At 38.2% G+C, this 21,567-nt stretch overlaps 1 protein-coding gene across 1 annotated transcript; it reads right to left on the reverse strand.

The window, feature by feature from the left end:
• Positions 1 to 3,138: 3,138 nt before the first annotated feature.
• EXOC1L (exocyst complex component 1 like) lies at positions 3,139 to 20,002 on the reverse strand. The gene is made up of 3 exons (XM_044224755.1): positions 19,882 to 20,002; positions 10,011 to 10,141; positions 3,139 to 3,481 (listed from the first exon to the last, which is right to left on the reverse strand). The coding sequence occupies exons 1-3, from the start codon at positions 20,000 to 20,002 to the stop codon at positions 3,215 to 3,217; spliced, it is 519 nt and encodes a 172-aa protein (XP_044080690.1). The 3' UTR covers positions 3,139 to 3,214.
• Positions 20,003 to 21,567: the final 1,565 nt, after the last annotated feature.

The following is a 21,567-nucleotide window of genomic DNA, read 5'->3' on the forward strand; positions in this document are numbered from 1 at the left end:
AACAACAATGAATGAGAGAGCCCGTTTTCCCACTTCCAGTGAAATATTGTTAAAGTTTGGATTTTTTCCCATCTAGTAGGTGAGAAACAGGATCACATTGAGGATTTAAATTAAATTTGTCTTACTGGGACACCTGGGTGGCTCAGTCGGTTAAGCACCTGCTCTCAGCTCAGGTCATGATCTCAGGATCCTGGGATAGTACTTAATTGGGCTCCTTGTTCAGTGAGGAGCCTGTTTCTCCCTCTACCTGCCACTCCCCTTGCTTGTGCTCTCTGTCTCTCTCTCTGACAAATAAATAAATAAAATCTTAAAAAAATAAAAAAAATAAATTTTTCTTATTATGGGCAAGGTTAAGCATCTTTTCTTTTCTTTTTCAGATTTTATTTATTTATTTGACAGAGAGATCACAAGTAGGCAGAAAGGCAGACCGCGGGTGGGGTGGGAAGCAGGCCCCCTGTTGAGCAGAAAGCCCGATGCTTGGCTCCATCCCAGGACCCTGAGACCATGACCTGAGCCGAAGGCAGAGGCTTAATCCACTGAGCCACCCAAGAGCCCCTAAGCATCTTTTCAAATGTTTAAGTGTCATTTGCAGTTCTTCTTGATGAAATGTCTGTTCATATTGCTTGCTAATTTTTTAGTGAATTGCTAAATTAAGCAAATTTTTAAAAAAGATTTATTTATTTTAGAGAGAGAGAATGGGGGGAGGGGCAGAAGGAGAGGGAGAGACAAACTTAAGCAGACTGTGCACTAAGCAGGGTGCCAGATGTGGAGCTCAATCCCATGACCCTGAGATCATGACCTGAGCCCAAACTAAGAGTCTGACACTAAATCAATTGAGCCACCAAGGAGCCCTGTATTGTTGGTCTTTTTAAGCCCTCAAATTTAGGAAAACTCCATTTATGAAAAATATTAGTATGTTATAATTTGCATTTTTTTAAACTTTGTCATTTGTCATTTGATTATTTATAATTTTTTAAAAGATTTTATTTATTTATTTGACAGACAGAGATCACAAGTAGGCAGAAAGGCAGGCAAAGAGAGAGGGGGAAGTAGGCTCCCTGCTGAGCAGAGCCCGATGTGGGGCTCGATCCCAGGACCCTGAGATCATGACCTGAGCTGAAGGCAGAGACTTTAACCCACTGAGCCACCCAGGCGCCCCTATAATATGTTTTTTCATACAAAGCCTTCTTATAATTGCATAGTTAAATTAATCACTCTTTTTGTTCATTATTTCTGGATTTGGTAGCAGTTTTTCCCAGTCTCAATTTATAAAAAAATTCACTCGTGTTTTCTTCTAGAAGACTTCCAGTAGACTAAATGTAGTCTCTTTTTTAAACAGCTTTATTGAGATACAATTTAAATACCATACAGTTCACTCATTGAAAGTGTACAATTCAGTGACTTTAGTATATTACATTATCATTTTTAAAATCATGGTAAAATACATATAACATTAATTTACCTTTTTCACCATTTTGTGAATGTACAATTCAGCAGTATTAAGTGCATGCACAATGTTGTGCAGCCATGACCACCATGTTTCAAACTTTTTCTTCATCCCAAACAGAAACTCTGTAATCATTCAACAACAAATCCTTCCAGCCCCTAATAACCTCTTACCTACTTTCTGTTTCTGGATTTGCCTAGTCTAGATATTTCATGTAAGTAGAATCATATAATATTTGTTCTTTTGTGTCTGATATTTTACTTAGCATATTTTCAACGTTCATCCATATTTTAGTATGTATCAGAACATCATTGTTTTTTACAGCAGAAAAATATTCCACTGTATGCATACACCACATCTCCATTCATCTGTTTATGGATACTTGGTGTGTTTCCATCTTTTGGTTGTTGTGAGTAATGCTGCAAAGAACATTGGTACTATATGCTGACTATATATATATATATATATATATATATATATATGTATGACATTGGTGTGCAAACACCTATTCAAGCCTCCTGCTTTCAAATTCTTTGAGTATACATGTAGGAGTGGAATTGCTGGGTCATTTGGCAATTTGATGTTTAGCTTTTTGAGGAAATGTGAAACTGTTCCCTGCAGAGAATGTACCATTTTACGTTCCCACCAACAACATATAAGGGCTCCAATCCTCCACATCTTGGATAATACTTGTTATTTTCTGGTTTTGTTTTTGCTTTTAAAGCCATCCTAGTAGGTGTGAAGTGGTATGTCATTGTGGCTTTAACTTGTATTTCCCTGTGACTAAAGATGTTGAATATCTTTCCTTGAGCTTATTGTTTATCTTCTTTGGAGAATTGTCTACTTGAGTCATTTTTGAATTGGGTTGTTTGTCTTTTTAGGTATATGACTTGAACCGAAAATACTTTTCCCCACTTTGTAGGTTTGTTTTTCATCTTCTTGATACTGTCCTTGGATATAAAAACAGTTTTGATGAAGTCTAATTTATTTTTTCTTTTGTTGCCCATAGTTTGGATTTCATAAGACTCTGTTGCCAAATCCAAGGTCCTGAAGATTTACCATTCCTTTACTTGGGGATATCCAGTTGTCCCAGCCCCATTTGGTGAAGAGATTATTCTTTCCTCTTTGAATGAATTTGGCACCCCTGTCAAAAATCAGTTGATCAACAGATGTTTGGATTTATTTCTGAACTCTCAATTCTATTCCATTGGTGTATATGGCTAATCTTTATGACAGTACCACACTGTTTTGATTACTGTAGTTTTGTTGTAAGTTTTGAGATTGGGAGATATGAGTCCTTCAGCTTTGTACTTCTGTAAGACCCCCTTGCAATTCCATATGATTCTGAGGATCGCCTTCTCCGGTTCTGCTAAAAGTGTTTTTGGAATTTTAATAGAGATTGCATTGAATCTGTAGAGTGCTTTGGGTAGTACAGACATCTTGATGATATTAATTCTTCCAATCCATGAACACGGGTGTCTTTCCATTTGTGCAGGCCTTTCAAGATACTTCTTGATACTTTTTAGCAGAATACAAAGGTGGGCAAAACCATCCAGCTCCTTCCAAAGTTACTAAGAAACGCAAAAGGAAAAGTCCCAAATGTTGAATGATTGCATCAAAACAAATTTAAATGCATTCAAAAAGCATCATTTTATTTTCATATAAATAAGAGTTACTGATGAAGGGAAAAAACAAAATCACAGCTATTGATATTTACCTAGGGAATCATTTTCATAGAACACTGATGGAGGAATATGGGATACATCTTCAGAGTGGAAGGGGACACAAGGACAAGCACACTAGATTGAAAGCATAAAAGCATATTCTCATAAGAACCAAGCAATCCTTGTTGTTGGAGGACCAAATGGAATCATCATTAATGTAAGTAGAATCAAAGTTCACAATCTGTAAGTCCTTCTTAAGATAGGCATGATTCAGCTTATTTACAGTTCGAGCAAAGGCATATTTAGAAGCACAACTGTATGCTTCCAAGCTGTACACTTTCTTGAAATGCAGATCAAAAAATGGATTGTCCTAGAAGAAAAAGAGAGGCATGATTTAGCTTGTAGCCAGGAAAGTAGCTAGATTTCCTGTGGATTCTCTCATATTCTCTTACATATGCTTATTGATCCTAAAGTGTCAGTATCAAACATATTCCTAAAATCTACAAATGAGCTTTCCAAAGCTATCTGGTTTAAACATATTGCTTCTAAAGAGAACAATAATATGGAAGATTATTTTCAGAAGCCTCTGTGATTTTTCAATGATTCAAATAAAACATGTCTCAAGATGCATAGTTACCAAGTCTTCCCACAGTAGTAAGTTTGAGAGGATAAGTAGGGGTGGAAAAAGAGAATAACCCCCCTTACAGACTTTGGGAAAGGGGAAAAGATTTCTCCTTTCCTTTATTAGGAGATTGGCTCCTTGTGCTATTCCAGTGGTAGAAGGGGGTAATATACGATGGCAAGATTAGTTTTGCCATGCTACAGATCACCAGCTTGCTGACTTTGAAGTTAATAGCAAGGAATTATCTTTGAAGTTAATAGCTGGGATCATTAAATCATTTGACTGAAACTGTCAAATTACTTAAGACTGCCTCTATTGATTGCTCCTGGCTGCTGCTATACATCTAGCAGAGGTGTTCTGAGAAAAAGTGGACACCGAACCTCATCTAGGTCCTATATGTTAAAATAATCATTGCTGTAACTAGGAGCAGTAACAACAATGCCTTGCAATTATAAAATGCTTTTCCATTACAAAATGCTTCCACATTCATTAACTGTCTAACCCCTAACTCTATTTGAGGTCAGAGGTTTTGAATTATTTATCTCTGTGTTCCTAGTGCTTATCCGTGGCAACTACTAGGTTCTCAACAACTGTGTGTTGAACTGATCAGAAGTAGTCCTATAAAAAGACAGGAGGAGTAAATGTTGCCCTAAATGACAAGGAGGTAGAGACCAAACCAGACTATTAATAATTTGTTACCATGTAGTGTACAAACATTATACAGAAATAGCTTATGCATTTGCAATTTCTCTTTTAAATAAGAAAATTCTTGCGGGAGGCAGGAGAAAGAACATGAGTTTTGAAGTTAGATAACCATTTCAAATCTCTGATGTAACCATGGGCAGAGTACTTACCTGATCTGACCTTCAGTTTTCTCCTCATTTTAGAAAAGGTTACTATGAAATTTACATGAGATTAATTATAAAAACTGCATGTGTAGAGTGTAATAAATAATAGCTCTTTTCCCCCCTAATCTTCCCCCATAGATTGTGATACTAGTATAAATGCTACTTTGCTTCCTACCATTAAATTTTTTAAAAACCCCAATGCTTTCAAAAAAGATTGTACAAAAGTGATGTGATTTTTAAACACAGTGCTTAAGCCACAGTGTTTAAGCCACACCTTGCAAAAAGTTTCCTGGCTGTCATAATTTCAGCTTGAAAGACACTTCTGTAGGAAATCCCAGTAAAAGGAAATCACGCCCATTCCATCACCATACTAATCATGCTCTTTATATAGTTTTCTCACCAGAACATTTGTTCCTTATCCTGTAGATAATCTGTTATGACTTTGAAATACTCAGAGATTACTTTTCTCCTTTAGCCTAATAACTGAAGCCCGAGGAGACATGCACACGGAATACAAGTACCTCCCTCCCTCTCTTTCTCTCTCTTCTCTTGTTCTTTCTTCCTATAGAATCCTAGAGCTAGAAGGGGATCTCATGGATCACTCAGTGACCTCCTGTTTATGGTTGGGATGATAGTTTCCAGAGAGGTGGAGCCCAGGTCGCACATGTAGTTGTTGGCAGAGTCAGGATAAGAACCAAGATCTCAATCAACCCAGCCCAATGTTTTGTTACACCACCCATTCTCCTGGTATACCACATCACTCTCCAAATCCCCAGTCCTTTTGATTTCTGCTTTATAGATTGACTTCAATTTCAATTCCATTTCACTTTAAAGTTGACAACTCTCTGGCTCAAAACTGTTCTATTTAAAACTGTATCGTTGTTGTTGAGAAAAATATAATAAATGCTGACTTCTGAGGATTCATTTCCAAAAGAAAGGAGACATAGAAATTCCCAGAACATCTGGGATATTTTCATTTCATCCACAGAAAGCAAATCTTTGAAAGAAATGCTCTTTGAATATGATAGGGTGTTTTGGTTTTTTTTTTTCCTGGCAGTTTCGTATTTTAGGTCCCAAAGTTTTAGGTGAGAAAATTAGAAATACTCAAGTTTTCTTTTGTGTCTAGTTCATGATGATCTTCCACGGGAAAGGGAAGAATCAACAAAGTTGGGATGGAATCAAGGCCAGGACGGTAAGGAAAAAATAGACCATAGCGAGCTGTTTCCAGGGAATCTACATTGACAGCCTTGCTGAATACAATCTCAGGCACTGACCAAGCTTGTAGAAAATCATTATGACACCAGTAATATTTGAGAAATTGAGAAAAAATAGGAAGAGAAAAATGGCCCAAAAAAGAGACAGGGATGGTTAAGTCATGAAACTAGATCAGTGAACTTGACATTGATTTCTTTTTTTTTTTTAATTTTTTTTATTTTTAAAGATTTTTATTTATTTATTGAGAGAGAGAGGCAGTGAGAGAGAGCATGAGCGAAGAGAAGGTCAGAGGGAGAAGCAGACTACCCGTGGAGCTGGGAGCCTGATGTGGGACTCGATCCCGGGACTCCAGGATTATGACCTGAGCCGAAGGCAGTTGTCCAAGCAACTGAGCCACCCAAGCATCCCTCAATTTTTTTTTAATGTTTTTAATTTATTATACAGCACAGTAAGAGAGAGCATGAGAGAGAGAGCATGAGTAGGGGGTGGAGGGGGGAGAGGAAGAAGGGGAGAGAGAATCTTAAGGAGGCTCCACACCCAGTGCAGAGCCTGATGCAGGGCTCAATCTCACATCCTGAGATCATGACCTGAGCTGAAATCAAGAGTCAGATGCTTAACCAACTGAGCTACCCAGGACCCCCTTGATATTGATTTCTGATAAAATTCAACGCAGTATAGAAATTTTGACAAGTACATGAAAGTGTAAAGAAGAAATAATAATTTAAAAATATGTAATCCTGGGGCACCTGGGTGGCTCAGTGGGTTAAGCCTCTGTTTTCAGCTCTGGTCATGATCTCAGGGTCCTGGGATCAAGCCGCACATTGGTCTCTCTGCTCAGTAGGGAGTCTGCTTCCCAGCCCTACCCCTACCCCGCCTGCCTCTCTGCCTTCTTGCGATCTCTCTGTGTCAAATAAATAAATGAAATCTTTAAAAATATATGAAATCCCATCACACAGAGGTAATTATTGTTAAAATACTTATTTCTTTCATCTATACATATACATGTGTAAATATGTATACCTGTATGTATTTTTTATAATTGAATTTAAGTTTCAGATATTAGTTTTCAATAATATGAAATATTCTAAATATGCGAAATGAGATAATAGCAAAGAAAAACTTTGTATTTGGCTGACTTTTAAAAAAATTATTAAAATTTGGCTCAGATGGTTGGGCGTCTGCCTTCGGCTCAGATCCTGGTCTCCAGGTACTGGGATGGAGCCCCACATCATGCTCTCTGCTCAGCAAGGAGTCTGCATCTCCCTCTCTGTCTGCCTCTCCCCCTACTTGTATTCTCATTCTCTCTCTCTCCGGTGAATGGATAAAATCTTTAAAACAAACAAACAAACAAACAAACAAAAAAAGCTTATTAAGTGGTGAACAACTGTGTTCTGAGACATTCTTGCAGAAACATGATTTTTAATGACATGTGACATTTCATCATATAGATATGCAGTAATAATTATTTCCTAAGTGTCTGAAACTTTAAGTTGAATATATTATCAGAAAAACGTTATGTGAGTACAGGAAAAAAAAAAAGCAATGATATCCAGCATGCTTTGGCCAAGAAGTTATGCCAAACATACCAAATTTTTAAATAGGATTGATTTCTAGGTGATGTCAAGATAATGGCAGATAGGATAAATTGATTTCAGTAAAGATCATAATGGCAAAATTCAGGCATTCAGACTAGATAATTAAGTAAATAAGTAAGTAAGTAAGTAAGGTAGAATTAAATGCTTATGTCTGTCCATTTTACTACTGTATCTTCAGAGCCTAGCACAATTTGGTATACCACAAATTCTAAAAGAATGAATGAATGAATGAATGAATATACGAACTTGTAGAGATGTTAAACAAGCAGTCCAAAGAAGGCAAATTAATAGATTTCTGGGCAAAGTCCAACTCCATCACTGAATAGCTTTGTGACCTTGGGCAAGTCAATTAATCTCTTTGAGTTCTGTTTTCCTTATCTGTAAATTGGAAGTAATAACAGAATCTAATTCTATAGGGTTTTGTGATGATTATGTGAAATTATATATGAAAAGAGCTTCATGTGGTTCCTGGCATCTGATAAGAGTTCACTAAATGTGAGATGGTATCAGGGAGAGGTATTACAAGTGGTGGTAATAGTAACCTAACAATTACCTGGAGGTTATCCAAATGGCATTTAGCTCTGCCTGCTTCATCATTTTTATTATTGATTTGAATCAAGTCCTACATGTTGTGTTCATTGAATCTGCATCATAATACAGTGAATATTAAAAAAAAATCAGGTGTTAAAAGATTTGATAGGTGAGAATAATAGACCAAACTAAGAATACGGTATTCACAAGGATTAAGAACAAATGCACTGCCATGAATAAAACTGGAGGGGGTTATGCTAAGTGAAATAAGTCAGGCAGAGGAAGACAATTGTAATATGGTTTCACTCATATGTGGAACATAAGGGAAAGTGTGGAGGACCATAGGGGAAGAGAGAGAAAACTGAATGGGAAGAAATCAGAGAGGGAGACAAATCATGAGAGACTCTGGACTCCAGGAAGCAAACTGAGGGTTACGGAAGGAAGGGGCAGGTGGGGGGATGGGGTCACCAGGTGATGGGCATTAAGGAGGGCACATGTGGTGATGAGCACTGGGTGTTATACGCAACAAATGAATTGTTCAACACTACATAAAAAATTAATAATGTACTATATTTTGGCTAATTGAATATAATAATAAAAAAGAATAAAAAAGCTTAAATTGATCCAACAAAACCACCAACACTTATTGAATGCTTACTATCTACAAGGCAGAAGACTACGATAAAAGATGAAAAGTCATGGTCTCAGTTTTTTAGGGGGTTTCCATCCAGAAGAGGGACAGAGTAAGCCAACAATTGCAGTTTGTAGAATTATGTCTGTAACTTACATGCAAAATGCAATGGGGGTTTGGGAGAAGGAAAACATGAGTACGACTTTATCCAATGGGGCATCTGGGAATGGGGTGAGAGATGGAGGTGACTGGGCATTTTAAACCTCAAGAATCAGTAGTTAAGCACTGTGGATTTACATAGTTTAAGGGGGAATGACCAGAAATAAGAGCCAGATCACCGAGAGCCCTAATTTCAATTTTATTCTATGTAAGTAGAGGCTATGGCAGATCAGGTTAAATGGTAATTCAGGCACAAAAGACCTGAGGTTTCAGGTAAGTGTTTAATAGAAATAAAGAATTTAGAACATAGGAAATACAAACTAGTCACACTAATTCTAAACGATTGTATTTAATTCTGAAAAGCTGGAGCATTCCAGGGGAGAGAAAAAGGTGGAGGGAGGGTGTTGAAGCAATGTCATCAGAAAGAAATCACAACAAATCTACTACCTCTTAACACTTGTATTGTTCCATCATATTACCTTATTTGATCTTCATATGAAAGTTATTTAAAGAATGAAATGGGTACATTTAACCTAGGAAAGTGAAAACTTGAGGGAACATTATAATCATCTTCAAATATTGAAAAGCCTGCTATGTGAAAGGAGGATTGGATTTTTCCTAAATCGCTCTGAATGGCAAAACCAGGACTGATGGGTGGATGTTAGGAGTGAAGTAAATTTTTGGTTAAACATAGCAGGAAATTAAAAAATAAAGTATGGTGATTCAGAAGTTGAATGGACTTCCTCACATGATAAGGAGTTCCCCATCAGTGGATGAGTCCAAGAGAAGACTGAGAAAATCACGTGTTAAGTGGTCATGTGGAGACATTTGCATATACACCCTCTCCCCCCCACCCCCCGGCTTTCAACTCTAAGGTTGTAGGATTTCCAAGAGTTATTGGTTTTTCTGGAGGTTCAAGTGGTTAAGGAACAGCAGTTTGAAGAAGATGAGGAAGGAATTCCCAAAGTTTAATGGAGGAACTTGGGGTGGGGAGAGGGTGATGGTGGAAGCATCATATAAAGTTTTAGGATTGACTGGTATATCATGTTTAACCTGTTAAGACCCCCTTGAGAAAGATGCTTTTAAATTTAAAAGACAAAAATTCAAACTTCAGCTCAGAAAAACGGAACAAAAAAAAAATCCAGTGGATTATCCCAGCAGAAAAACCCACAGCACTTAAGAACACTATGTCATCTTAACACTTAGTATATGCCAAGAATAATACAAAGTAGGATATTGAACATAAAGATTTCTAGCATATTGATCCCACATCTCCCTTGCAAAACATTAACACTTACGGTATCTGCTTCTTTTCCATCAATCATCTGCAGATCGTTCAAAGACCACTTTTTTGTTACTTCGTATTTTTCATCTAAACCTATTCTGTAGTGTTTCACCATAATTATTTTTACTTCTTCATTTTTGGTCACTGGAGGGCAGAAAAACATTTAGTTTACATAAAGTCTTAGAAGGTAATAAATTATTCATCAAGTTATACTTTTTTTTTAAAAAAGATTTTATTTATTTATTTGACAGACAGAGATCACAGACAGGCGGACAGAGAGAGAGGAGGAAGCAGGCTCCCTGCTGAGCAGAGAGCCCAATGCAGGGCTTGATCCCAGGACCCTGGGATCATGACCTGAGCCGAAGGCAGAGGCTTTAACCCACTGAGCCACCCAGGCACCCCCCATCAAGTTATACTTTTTACACTTTTCAGTATTTATGTATCTCCTTTTCATAGAATCAAGTTTGAGACTTCATTATATCTGTACCCCACTGATGAACCCTGATGTATCTGAACCTTCATGAGTACGCCCCCTAATTTGCTCCATATGTTAACTTACTTACATACTGCCGTGGTAATGTCTGTCAGATGGAGCACTGAGCTATGTGCTTTCAGCTATGAGCTTTGTGGTGGAGAATGGGGTTCGACTCATGGCAGGAAATAAGAGCGTTAGCATACAGTCAGTGCCAAAGTATTTACCAGAACAAATTGGAATTTTAATTTATGACAATATGGAAAGTGAGGTCAGGAAAGCAAACAGTTTTGCTCACACAGCAACACAGCGTCGAAGAGTGACCATACAAACACTCTGCATACTTTCTTTTAAAGTCGCTGTGAGATTTTTGATGGAGAAGTGCTTGGATTGCAGCTGCTGTTGGCCTGTTTGGTATTGTTTGAGATTTTTAATCTTCTTTAGAATGTCTCCAAATTTTAGCATTCAAAATGTGCCATTAAGACAAAAAGCTTTAGTACTATACCTTAAAAAGCATGCAAAAAATCATTGCTTATTTGATGTGAACAAAATGAGGGAAATAATTTCCTGGACTTAAAATCTTTGGTCTCATCTGAATACATCAGAAGAATCAACATTTGATGTTGGAGCTCCTAGATTGAAAATGATCACTGAATTAATAAAGAAGTATTTACTGAGAATCCACTATTTACCTGATAGAGCTATTACAGATGCCAAAAGGGATACAGGTATGAGACATGGTCCCTGCCTTCTAGAAACTATGGGTTTGTTGAAGAGACTATTCTAACATGAAATACATAATGATGGTATATAATGGTATATAGGTATATTATAAAGAGGTCGGGGGTGGGAATTAAATATCTGAAAGCTTCTTTCAAGATGGATGATGTCGCTTCAAGAGTTGCAAACTGGTTCTGTCCCCTAAGAGTGAGGTTGGAATTTGTCTTTAAGGAACTTTCTTTTGGTTCTGGAAAGTGCTACTTTGGCATATCCTCTTGGTTAAGAAGATATAAAGCAATACATGATAATATAATCATAATGCTAGATAAACAATGTGCAGCAGACAATATGTTCAATGGGAGTTCTGAGCAGGGAGAGGTTTGGGATAGTTAAGGAAGGGATTCTGGGAGAAAAAGAATTTTAGAAAGGATTTAAATCAGTCCTATTTGGGAAGGCAGGGGTGATACTGAAAGCATCTCTAGGTGAAGGACAGCATGAGGAAAAGGATGACAATAGCAGCTGAACCTCACCACTAGAATTAGAGAAGGTAGACTGGATAGACCGGGTTGGAGAGAGGATAGGGCAGGCAATAGGGTGAACAAGGTTGAGAGAAGATTGTGAAAATGTTTTGAAAACCTCTGGATTGGAAAAGGGATAGAAACCACCGAGGACTTGTGATCTCTGAATCCTCCCTCTGGTGGAAGGGATGGGATTCTGGTCTGGACAGTGAAGGCTCCAGAATCGGGCCTGGTGAAGGGAATAATTAACCTTGGAAGGTGCAAGTGAGACTGAAATTAAGGCAACCAGTTCTCAGTGACTTTAGTCCTTTACAGGTTGACAATCTAAGAAGGCTCTCCATCAGGTGTTCAGTGAAAGCTCATGCAGTAATACCTACTTAATAAGTCTCTTTCCTCCTTGGAGCAGGGGCTAGTACAGAGGTGCCCTGTTAAAGGAGTATTTTTCTGGGAGCAGTGGAGCACACGATACATTGGAGAAGAACAGAAAGGCTTAGAGGGCTCTGGCTTTAGACAGTATGGATTCAAATCATGATACCACTTTGTACAGTGTGGTCTGAGTAAACTACTTTATGTCCAGAGTGATTAAACCTCTATTCATCAAGTTGTAAAGCAAGATCAGAGTTCTACAAACTCATGGCATGTAGAGGCTAAAGATAAAGTATTAAAATGAGGTAGGATAGTGACTGGTTTTCAGTAAATGGTAAAGTATTGTATTTTGTTTTAAAAGGCTGTTGTAAACTAGGCACAGGATGCGGGCAGTGTAATAAATGTGGCAGATCCAAGTAAGATTTCAAATGAGGCATTGACAACACTGGATGGAAACCTAAACAGGAGAGTACAGATAGTGAGCTGCTTGGGCAGAATAATGAGTTTAGTTTTTGACATTCAGAGAAGGTGTCCATGAGGAATCTCAGAAGAGAAGGAGATTGAAGTTTGTAGTTTAGGGGTAGAGATAGGGGCTTGGGATTTTTCTGTGTGGACAGATTTCCAAGACCAAGTTTATAGGGAAAAGAGCAGAGGAAAGAGGTGAGACAGAACAGAGAAGAAAAAGGTATCAGTAGAGAGGTTTGAGAAGGTGCCATGGGAAGAGACAAGCCCAATAATGCAATGCTGTGGAAATCAAGAGGACAGAGGATTTAAAAAATTGGAGACAATCCCATGAAGTCACTTTGTTGGGTAAAGCAGAGTTCAGACCTGGCACCGAATCTGACTTGGGAAATATCATTGATTTCTTTCCTGAGGTCAGTTTCTCGGGAATGGTGAGAGCAGAACAATTTGCAGAAGACTCCTTCATGCATGAACTGATACTGAGTACATACTGCGTGCCAGTTCCTGGATTAGGTAGGATTAAAACAAGAAACAGGGGGAGAATAAAGGCTATGATTTAGATTACATATTCCATGAGTTTGGAAGAGGAAGGATCGTGTATTCTGGGGGATGAAGAGAGTGATTGAAGAGTGTGTCCTTGAGACCATCCAAAAATGAAGATTTCAAGTAGGTACCAACAAACAGGCTCAGAGTCTGTGAGCCTCCAAAAACTGGTGGGTTTCTCTGTACATTTCTCTATACATTTCTCCAGCTCTAAGAAAGGTCTATTTCCATTGGTCTGGATGTTAGCTTTGGGAAGAGGAAAGGATTAGAAAGGAAACCTTTAGGATGGCATGTTGAAGTGAAGGCAGAGTTGATGCTTGTGGACTTACTAAAGACAAGATCTTGGAGGCAGTTCCTTCCACCAGGAGGCAGCTGTGTCTGCTCAGGTAAAGGCTCTACCTTAGGAAAAAGGACAATGTTCTTTTTCTGGCTTGCTATCTCACTCGCTACTTAGGGTGCAGGAGAGGATGGGTGTGGGGAGAAATAACTGAATAGTATGTGAAAATGTAATTTAAGGCAAATTCTACTGCTTCATCTACATGTTCTGATAGTTGGCTGATTGCCTGTAGGCCTACCAATTCATTTCATTAATTTGATAAATATGTGAGTTCCCCTTTTGTATAGGGCCCTGTGGCAGGCATGAAAACAATGAATTCCCATAAGGCACCATTCTTGCTCTCACAGAGCTTAGGAAGCTCTGAAAGAATACTGGTGATCATAGTACTGTGAATGAGGGAAGCACAGACAGGGTAATAGAGGAAAATGGAGAAGGGATATTGGGCAACTGGTGGGGTTCGGGAGAGCTTCTTGAAGAGGGTCACCTGAGTTGTAAAGGGCAGTGGGAGTTGGCAGAGTAAAGAAAGGAGCAGGGGGACTTCTGGAACAGCATGTGTACAAAAGCATGAAGTACCTGACCCTTTTGAGTCATGATAGATATTTGGTATTGTTGGCATGAAGTATGCAGGGGGGTAGGTAGAAAGAACCAGGGAAAGCAGGAGGTAGTTCTTCAAGGGTCTGGAATGCTAGGCTTAGGAGTTGAAATGCTCTCTGAAAAGCTGTGTGTGTGTGTGTGTGTGTGTGTGTGTGTGTGTGTGTGTGTGTGTATGTGTGTGGAGGGGTCTTGGGAGAAGGGTTGTTGCTGAAGGATTTTAAGTGATAGGCTGAGCTTTAAGTTCTAGAAAGTTTTCTTGAGCAGTTCTATAAAGGATGGAAAGAGACATTAAGGAGAGAGGACCTACCAGTTATCAAGTTTTATCAAGTTTTCTTACATTAATGGTTACTGTCTCACATTAATGGTTACTGTCTCACTAACACCAAACTAAGAAAACAAACACACTTTAAAAGGCAACCATTTGAGGCAATGATGCAGCACAGACACAGTGCAAACTCTTCAACTTGGCAAAAGTAGCCTCCTCTGGAGTCAAGGAGGCTCCAAGAATTGTCTTTAGCCAAGAGTCAAAGAAGTCTACTCACGCTGGAGCGGACCCAATCCCTAATTTCCATGCTTGGGATCTGCTTACAGCTGAAATTAAATGGCCATATCCACATTAATGCAGTGACAAAGTGGAAACTTACCACATTGTCTTAAAACAGAAATGTGTTTATATAGTCCACGTGTTAGAGAGTTGGTTTCAGTAACATCAGAGGTATCATTATACAACTATGACTTAGTGAGTAATATCTATAGACTAAGGGAACTTCAAAATAACCCGCTCCAATATTACTAGTTTAGTTAGCATTTTTAGAATTATGAGCTTAACTTCACACCAACCATTTATTTTCACTTTTAATTACAAAAGAAATACTCATTAATAACTGTCTCTATTACCATGATAAAACGGTCACTGTAATTTATAAGACTAAATGGAAAGAAGGTTGGCTAATTGAGTCAATACAATTTTGCCAAATGGAGAAAAAAATTAGCTCACAAATAAGCTATACAGAAATGTTTTAAATAAACAAATGGCTGCTATTTTACAATCCTAGTGTTACATAATTGTTTTCATCATTGAAATTAAATAGTATGAAAAAACCCACCAAGAGATATCAAAGATAGGAAGTTTCAGTGAAAATGTTTCAATGTATCAATGATGTCTTGGGGTCATTGAGAATGCTATTATTGATTTCATTTGAAAAGCAATTTTCAAATTGTATTTTTTTCTAGAAATATTTTTACAAAATCAATTTTGGGGCTTACTGAACACTATAGATTGAATGTTTCTATCCTCTCAAAATTCATTTTTGAAATCCTAACCCCCATGGTGACGTATTAGGAGGTGGAGATATTGGAAGGTGATGTGGCATTAATACCTTTATGAAAAGACTCCAGAGAAATCCCTTGCCCTTTATACCATGTAAGGTTACAGGAAGATGATGGTCTCTGAGGAAGTGGTCTTCACCAGACACTGAGTCTACTGGGGTCATGATCTTGGACTTCCCAATTTCCAAAATTGAGAAATAATATTTGTTGTTTATAAGGCACCCAGTTTCTAATATTTTGTTTATTTTTCTTGTTAATTTATTATTATTTAACACCCTTATTGTTACCATTCTTATTGTAAATGGTTTGACAAAATTGTTAGATTCCCTGGTTCACAGAAATTCTGTTCTGACATTAAAATATAATATATATGGATAATTTATACACACAGTTTTCATAATTCTAGACAATGCCATTTATTTTAAAATTAACATTTATAAATGAAAAATGTTTTTCTAAATACATGAGAATGTTGGGGCGCCTGGGTGGCTCAGTGGTTAAAGCCTCTGCCTTCGGCTCAGGTCATGATCTCAGGGTCCTGGGATGGAGTCCCGCATCGGGTTTTCTGCTCAGCAGGGAGCCTGCCTCCTCCTGTCTCTCTCTGACTGCCTCTATGCCTACTTGTGATCTGTCTGTCAAATAAATTTAAAAAAAAATCTTAAAAAAATAAATAAAAAATAGATGAGAATGCTTAAAATAATCTTTTTCTGAATATGTATATAATTTATATTTATAAAATATATATCTCAATTTTCATTATATATTAAATATAAAACATATGTTTAGTGTCTATTTTAATTTTATTATAAATGTTTATAGTATATACATTTATACAAATATATTTCAGCATGTTTTCACAGTAAATATATTTTTCTGCACATTTAAAAAATATAACCCTACTTTCTATTTTATTTATTTGGAACATAATTTATCATGTTTGTTTTTCTCCTAGTTGGGCTTTAACAGAAGAAAACTATGTGTAAATGTAGATGTCATTATTTCCATTTCAGAGATACCAACACTGAGGTCAGAGAGGTTAATTATTTGCCCCAATTTCACAGCTGGCAGGTGGGCAAAGTAGAGTCAGGTTTTATACCAGACCTGTCTGATTGCGAGCGTCCCAGGGTCCATTCTACCATGCCTTGCTACTTCTTATTCGGTTATGGTGAATGCTGCATATACTATTTCAAGCCCTTCAGAATTTCTTTAATTCATTTGCACTCATCATTGCACAAGTGACTTATCCCTTTCTAGTGCCCGCATAAAATAGGGCTCCTTTGTCTTCTGTAAGAGCATGCTGCTTTTAGCTGACAGGGATAATGATGCTCTAGGCTAGGGGAAGTTTAACTCAAGGAGAAATGACCATACAAACTCTGAGTTGGAAGGAGGTGCCAGGAAATCCTCAAAGTAAATCCTAACAAAATACAGAGAAGGAGATTAAGTTTATGGCATCTGATTCTTTTTTGTTTGTTTGTTTGTTTTTAAAAAATTTTATTTATTTATTTGACAGACAAAGATCACAAGTAGGTAGAGAGGCAGGCAGAGAGAGAGAGGAGGAAGCAAGCTCCCCGCTGAGCAAAGAGCCTGATGCGGGGCTCGATCCCAGGACCCTGGGATCATGACCTGAGCCAAAGGCAGAGGCTTTAACCCACTGAGCCACCCAGGCACCCCTATGGCATCTGATTCTTGACATCAATCAGGTGAAGTATCAAGATAACAGTACATCCTGGAGTGCCTGGGTGGCTTAGTGGGTTAAAGCCTCTGCCTTCAGCTTGGGTCATGATCCTAGCTAGGGTCCTGGGATTGAGCCTTGCAAGCCTGCTTCCCACTTTCTCTCTGCCTGCTTCTCTGCCTACTTGTGATCTCTGTCTGTCAAATAAATAAGTAAATAAATAAATAAATCTTAAAAAAAAAAAAAGATAACAATACATCCCAATCATCTGGCTGTGAGACCTCTGCAAAAGACAGATTCTGATTAGATAAGTCGAAAATGTAACTTATCCAGAACATATCTTCTTTAGTTTGAAAAATGCCTGATGGAGTTCAGTTAGTCTTGCCTTCAGTTTTTACAAATTTAGAACTGCTAGACCGTAGGATATAAAGAGAAAATTATAACTATGAGCTTCTATTCTGTGAAGGCTGCCAGCATTCAAAATTTGGAGTTACTTGCCTCAATAATTGTGATATGACCTGTTTGATTCACATCATTAGAAATCTTCTGAGTAAAGCATGATCAAAGATTAAAGACCATCAATCATCACACTGACTTCATTTTCAATTACCATTCTGCCTAAATGTATTTGAAAGGGTCATAAAGAGATGTTACATTTAGTCAAAGTGCTCTCAAACTAATGGATATGATACAGAGAAGAGCTATGAAAAATTGGGAATAATTATGACTTATGATGTTAACTTTTATCTGAAATATCACAATCTTGCTTTCTCTTCACATCTGAGAAGACCTTGTTTTGTTTTGTTGTTGGTTTTTTTTGGGTTCTTTCTTCCTTTTTACTTCTTACGAAAGAGAATCATTAAATTTTACTAATGAAAGTGATCATCTACGCTACTTGGTCATTTTCCAGACGAGAAAATTGAACCCTAAAGAGGTTGTCTTCACACATTATGAATGTTAACCTCTTGACCTTCTGAACCTTGTTAAAAGGATTCAGGTCATTTATGAAAAAAGATAGCAGATAACCCCAGTCCATAGCATCTTCCTTAGAACTCAAGAACAAGAGAAAAAAAGACATTATCCATTTCTGAAAGTTTAATTCTAGGGGCCTTTTTTTCCATGTCAGATAGGACAAGTTTAGTTATTTATATGATTAGAGAGAAGAATTAAATTATATTTGTAAGTTAGATATATGTATTGTTCAGATATTTTATTTTTATAAGTTTTCTTTAAAAATATTTATATACTGGGGCGCCTGGGTGGCTCAGTGGGTTAAGCCGCTGCCTTCGGCTCAGGTCATGATCTCAGGGTCCTGGGATCGAGTCCCGCATCGGACTCTCTGCTCAGCAGGGAGCCTGCTTCCCTCTCTCTCTCTCTGCCTGCCTCTCCATCTATTTGTGATTTCTCTCTGTCAAATAAATAAATAAAATCTTAAAAAAAAATTTATATACTAATGTTACATGATAAGTAATTAATTTTATAAAAAGGATCATCATAGGAATAAAATGATTAAATATTAATGTTGGAATAAACATCTTCTTTAATATATTAAGTCAAAATACTTAAAAATACAGTAATTTTGTGGTTAAGATACAATATATTTTCTAAAATTATTTCATTTGACTTTTTCCCACAATTTGATTTCTTTCTTTTTCCTGGCCAATTAAGTTTTTTACCTTGCTGATATGCCAAGTCCTCTTACTCTGTATTTATATAGCAATACATGCTAGATAAAGTGTTAGATAAATATTAATATGCTTATCATTGAGTAAATATTGTTCTTATTAAGAATGATAGAATTTTTTAAAATTCTTAGCACTTTACTGAAAGCTGTTCTACTTTCCCTATAGTACTCCAACTTGACAACTTTAGAGAGTCCTTCTGAGACAATTATCAGGAAGAAAATTATAATAAGTTGTTTTCTGAAAATGCTGAGGTGTGCCTTAAAAAAGAAAATCCACAATGAATACTGAGAGTTTTTGAGCTCTTTCCTCCTAAGCTCCTGAGAAGTAGTAAAAGGCATGGATTGGGAAAGGGGAATGCTATATATTAAATTCAATAATGGCACAAACATTTCCGGCTTAATTCACAAACATGACAGGTTAGGCAAATCATAATTAAGCGCAAAGCCTATTCCCACGTATGGAAAGTTTTTGTGAATTTTAAGAACATGAGGGAATCTGTATCTGTATCTGTATTTTAGTAAAGTAGTTTAGAAAGCAGAGAAATTAGAGAGCAGACCCTTATCCTTCAAGTTCCATCTTCATGAACTAATTTCTACAATTAAAGTATTGTTTCTGTGAGCACACTTCCTAGAAGAGAAAGAATTTTTAGAGGATCATTTCTCTTTTCAAAATAAGCCCCCAGGAAGTCTAAAAAAGCCTTTAGAAGAAAATCTAAGGTCTTTTTCTCTTTCCTGGCATGAAAAAGGAGCACCTCCTAGTTGTCCAGGCTGGTTGGAAATAGAGCCCTGTAACTCAATTCTCCGGTGTATTTAAAAATATACAGAAAGCTCTCTGTTGAATTTTTTTAAAATGAGCTCTTACACGTTAAGATTGCATACCATGCAAGTAAAATTAAATAAAACATTGGAGACAAAATAATCAAAGCAGGAAAATACATACCTGGCTTCATTCTGAACGATCAACCAAGATATTTCTTACTACGATATCATTTTTCTGTCTTCCATTTTAGCACTGAAAATAAAATCCTGTGGCATCCAAATTCCTAAACCTGGCAGGGTTAAGCTCTATCACCAGAAGATACACGTGCTGTTATTATAGCGGAAAACAAATGCAAACCTGTCCTTTCGTCACCCACGCCTCTGAGAGGTATTTACATTCCGAAGTGATAAGAGAAAGAACAGCTTACCTGACACGCAGAGGTAATACCTGTCCTGGACCGAGAACTCGATTTCAATAAACTCGTACAGATGCTGCGAGAGTGGCTTAAACAGTTTCTTCTCCAAGTCCTCCTTCACCAATGATGACATTTCCTCCGGGTCCACTTGGCCTGATGTCTTGGCTCAAGATCACCCTCGCTCGCCTTTTGCTCCCTAGATTTCCTGCTGGGCTTTGCACCTCCCAGCCCTCGCTCCCTTTAACTTCTCATTCGCAGTCAGACCCGGGCTCCGCAGAGCGGTCAGCGCGCGCGGTCAGAGCCCTCACCGCGCTGCGTGCCCAGGGGCAGCGGCCAAAAAGGCGGCGGCAACACCCGCCCCGCCGTCACTCCTCAGCATCCAGGCTCAAGGAGGCTGCTCTCTGGAGCTCTCCTGTTTGCTGATGGGGATCACAATTCTGAACACCGGCGGCTCTACTTGTGGAGTCCCTTGGTTATTCTAGTCTCTAGCCTTTTCCCTTTCGCGCCGCTCTGCAGAGGAAGACCACTGCTTCGGCTTGATTCCATTATATAAATCAGCTGTCTGGTTCTATTGATTGGGATCATCTTCCATTAAGAACTTTGCTATCATTGGCCGGAGACAGCTCGCTCGCGACACTTCCAACAAGTCTCTTGCCCTCCTTCTTTCCCCTCCTGCAACTCATCAGACCTTTGCTTCTGTGAAAGTCAGCACCAATTCCTGGGCCCGAATTATTGTTTAAATGGGCTCCCTTTGATGTTGTTTATGCTCCTACTCACAAAGAAAAAAATGTAGTAGGTATCTACCAGGGCAAATCTTTCTGTTTGTTTCTTGGGAGGGTGAGCCTTCTATCCCCAGGGAGTTTATGATCTGATAGAGAGGAGTGCACCATAATAATTAGCGTGAGTGTTTGAAAGTGATACGTGGCACATAAGAAAAGGGAATGGATGGAGAAGATATTTGTACCTGAAAAGTATCAGAGGAAGTGCTGTAGGAGAAGGTCTATCTGGAGCTTGAAGAATGAGTGAAAAGTATCCAGGTTGGGGCTGGGGGGCGGGGAGAGGGAAGGAGCCTATTCCACAGACAGACTCTGTGATCCAAAGGCCCTCATCAGAAAGCCCAGAGGGGCCTTTCGGAGGAGGGGAAGTAGTCTGTTTTCCTTCAGGAAAAGTAAAAGATAAGACTGGAAGGATAGCCTGGGGCTAGATCAGAAAGGGCCTTGGATGCCAGATTAACCCTTTGGACTATACTCTGTAGAAGTAGAGAGCCAGTGAAGATTTGAGGACATTCATTCATTTGCTCATTCATTCAACAAATATTTCTCAAGGGTTGATTTTTGTGCCAGGGAATACGCAATGAAAAAGATAGGTCAATTCCTTGCTCCTGTAGAGCTTAGAGGGGTAAAGCGAAAATAAAGAAATGAACCAGTGACCATTCAGGACGCGCTCAGCTGCAAGTAACAGAACACGTGACATAAAGTTGTACGGAGGAAAGACTTCAAACTCTCATCATAAAAGGTCTGCAAGGAGACAGTTTCAAGATCAGCTCAGCGCTCATAGATGAGGGTCCTAAGTGCTTTGATTCTTCCAGCCCTCAGCTGTTGGCTTTTTGTCCTTAGGCTGTTGTCGTTTAGCTCCAAGGACAGGAAGACAGGGGGTCAGGGATTGGTAACTCTTTTTGATTTCTTTTTTTGTCAGAAG

The sequence above is a fragment of the Neovison vison genome, chromosome 11 (genome assembly GCF_020171115.1).
Source record: "Neovison vison isolate M4711 chromosome 11, ASM_NN_V1, whole genome shotgun sequence".
Classification (NCBI taxonomy): Eukaryota; Metazoa; Chordata; class Mammalia; order Carnivora; family Mustelidae; genus Neogale; species Neogale vison.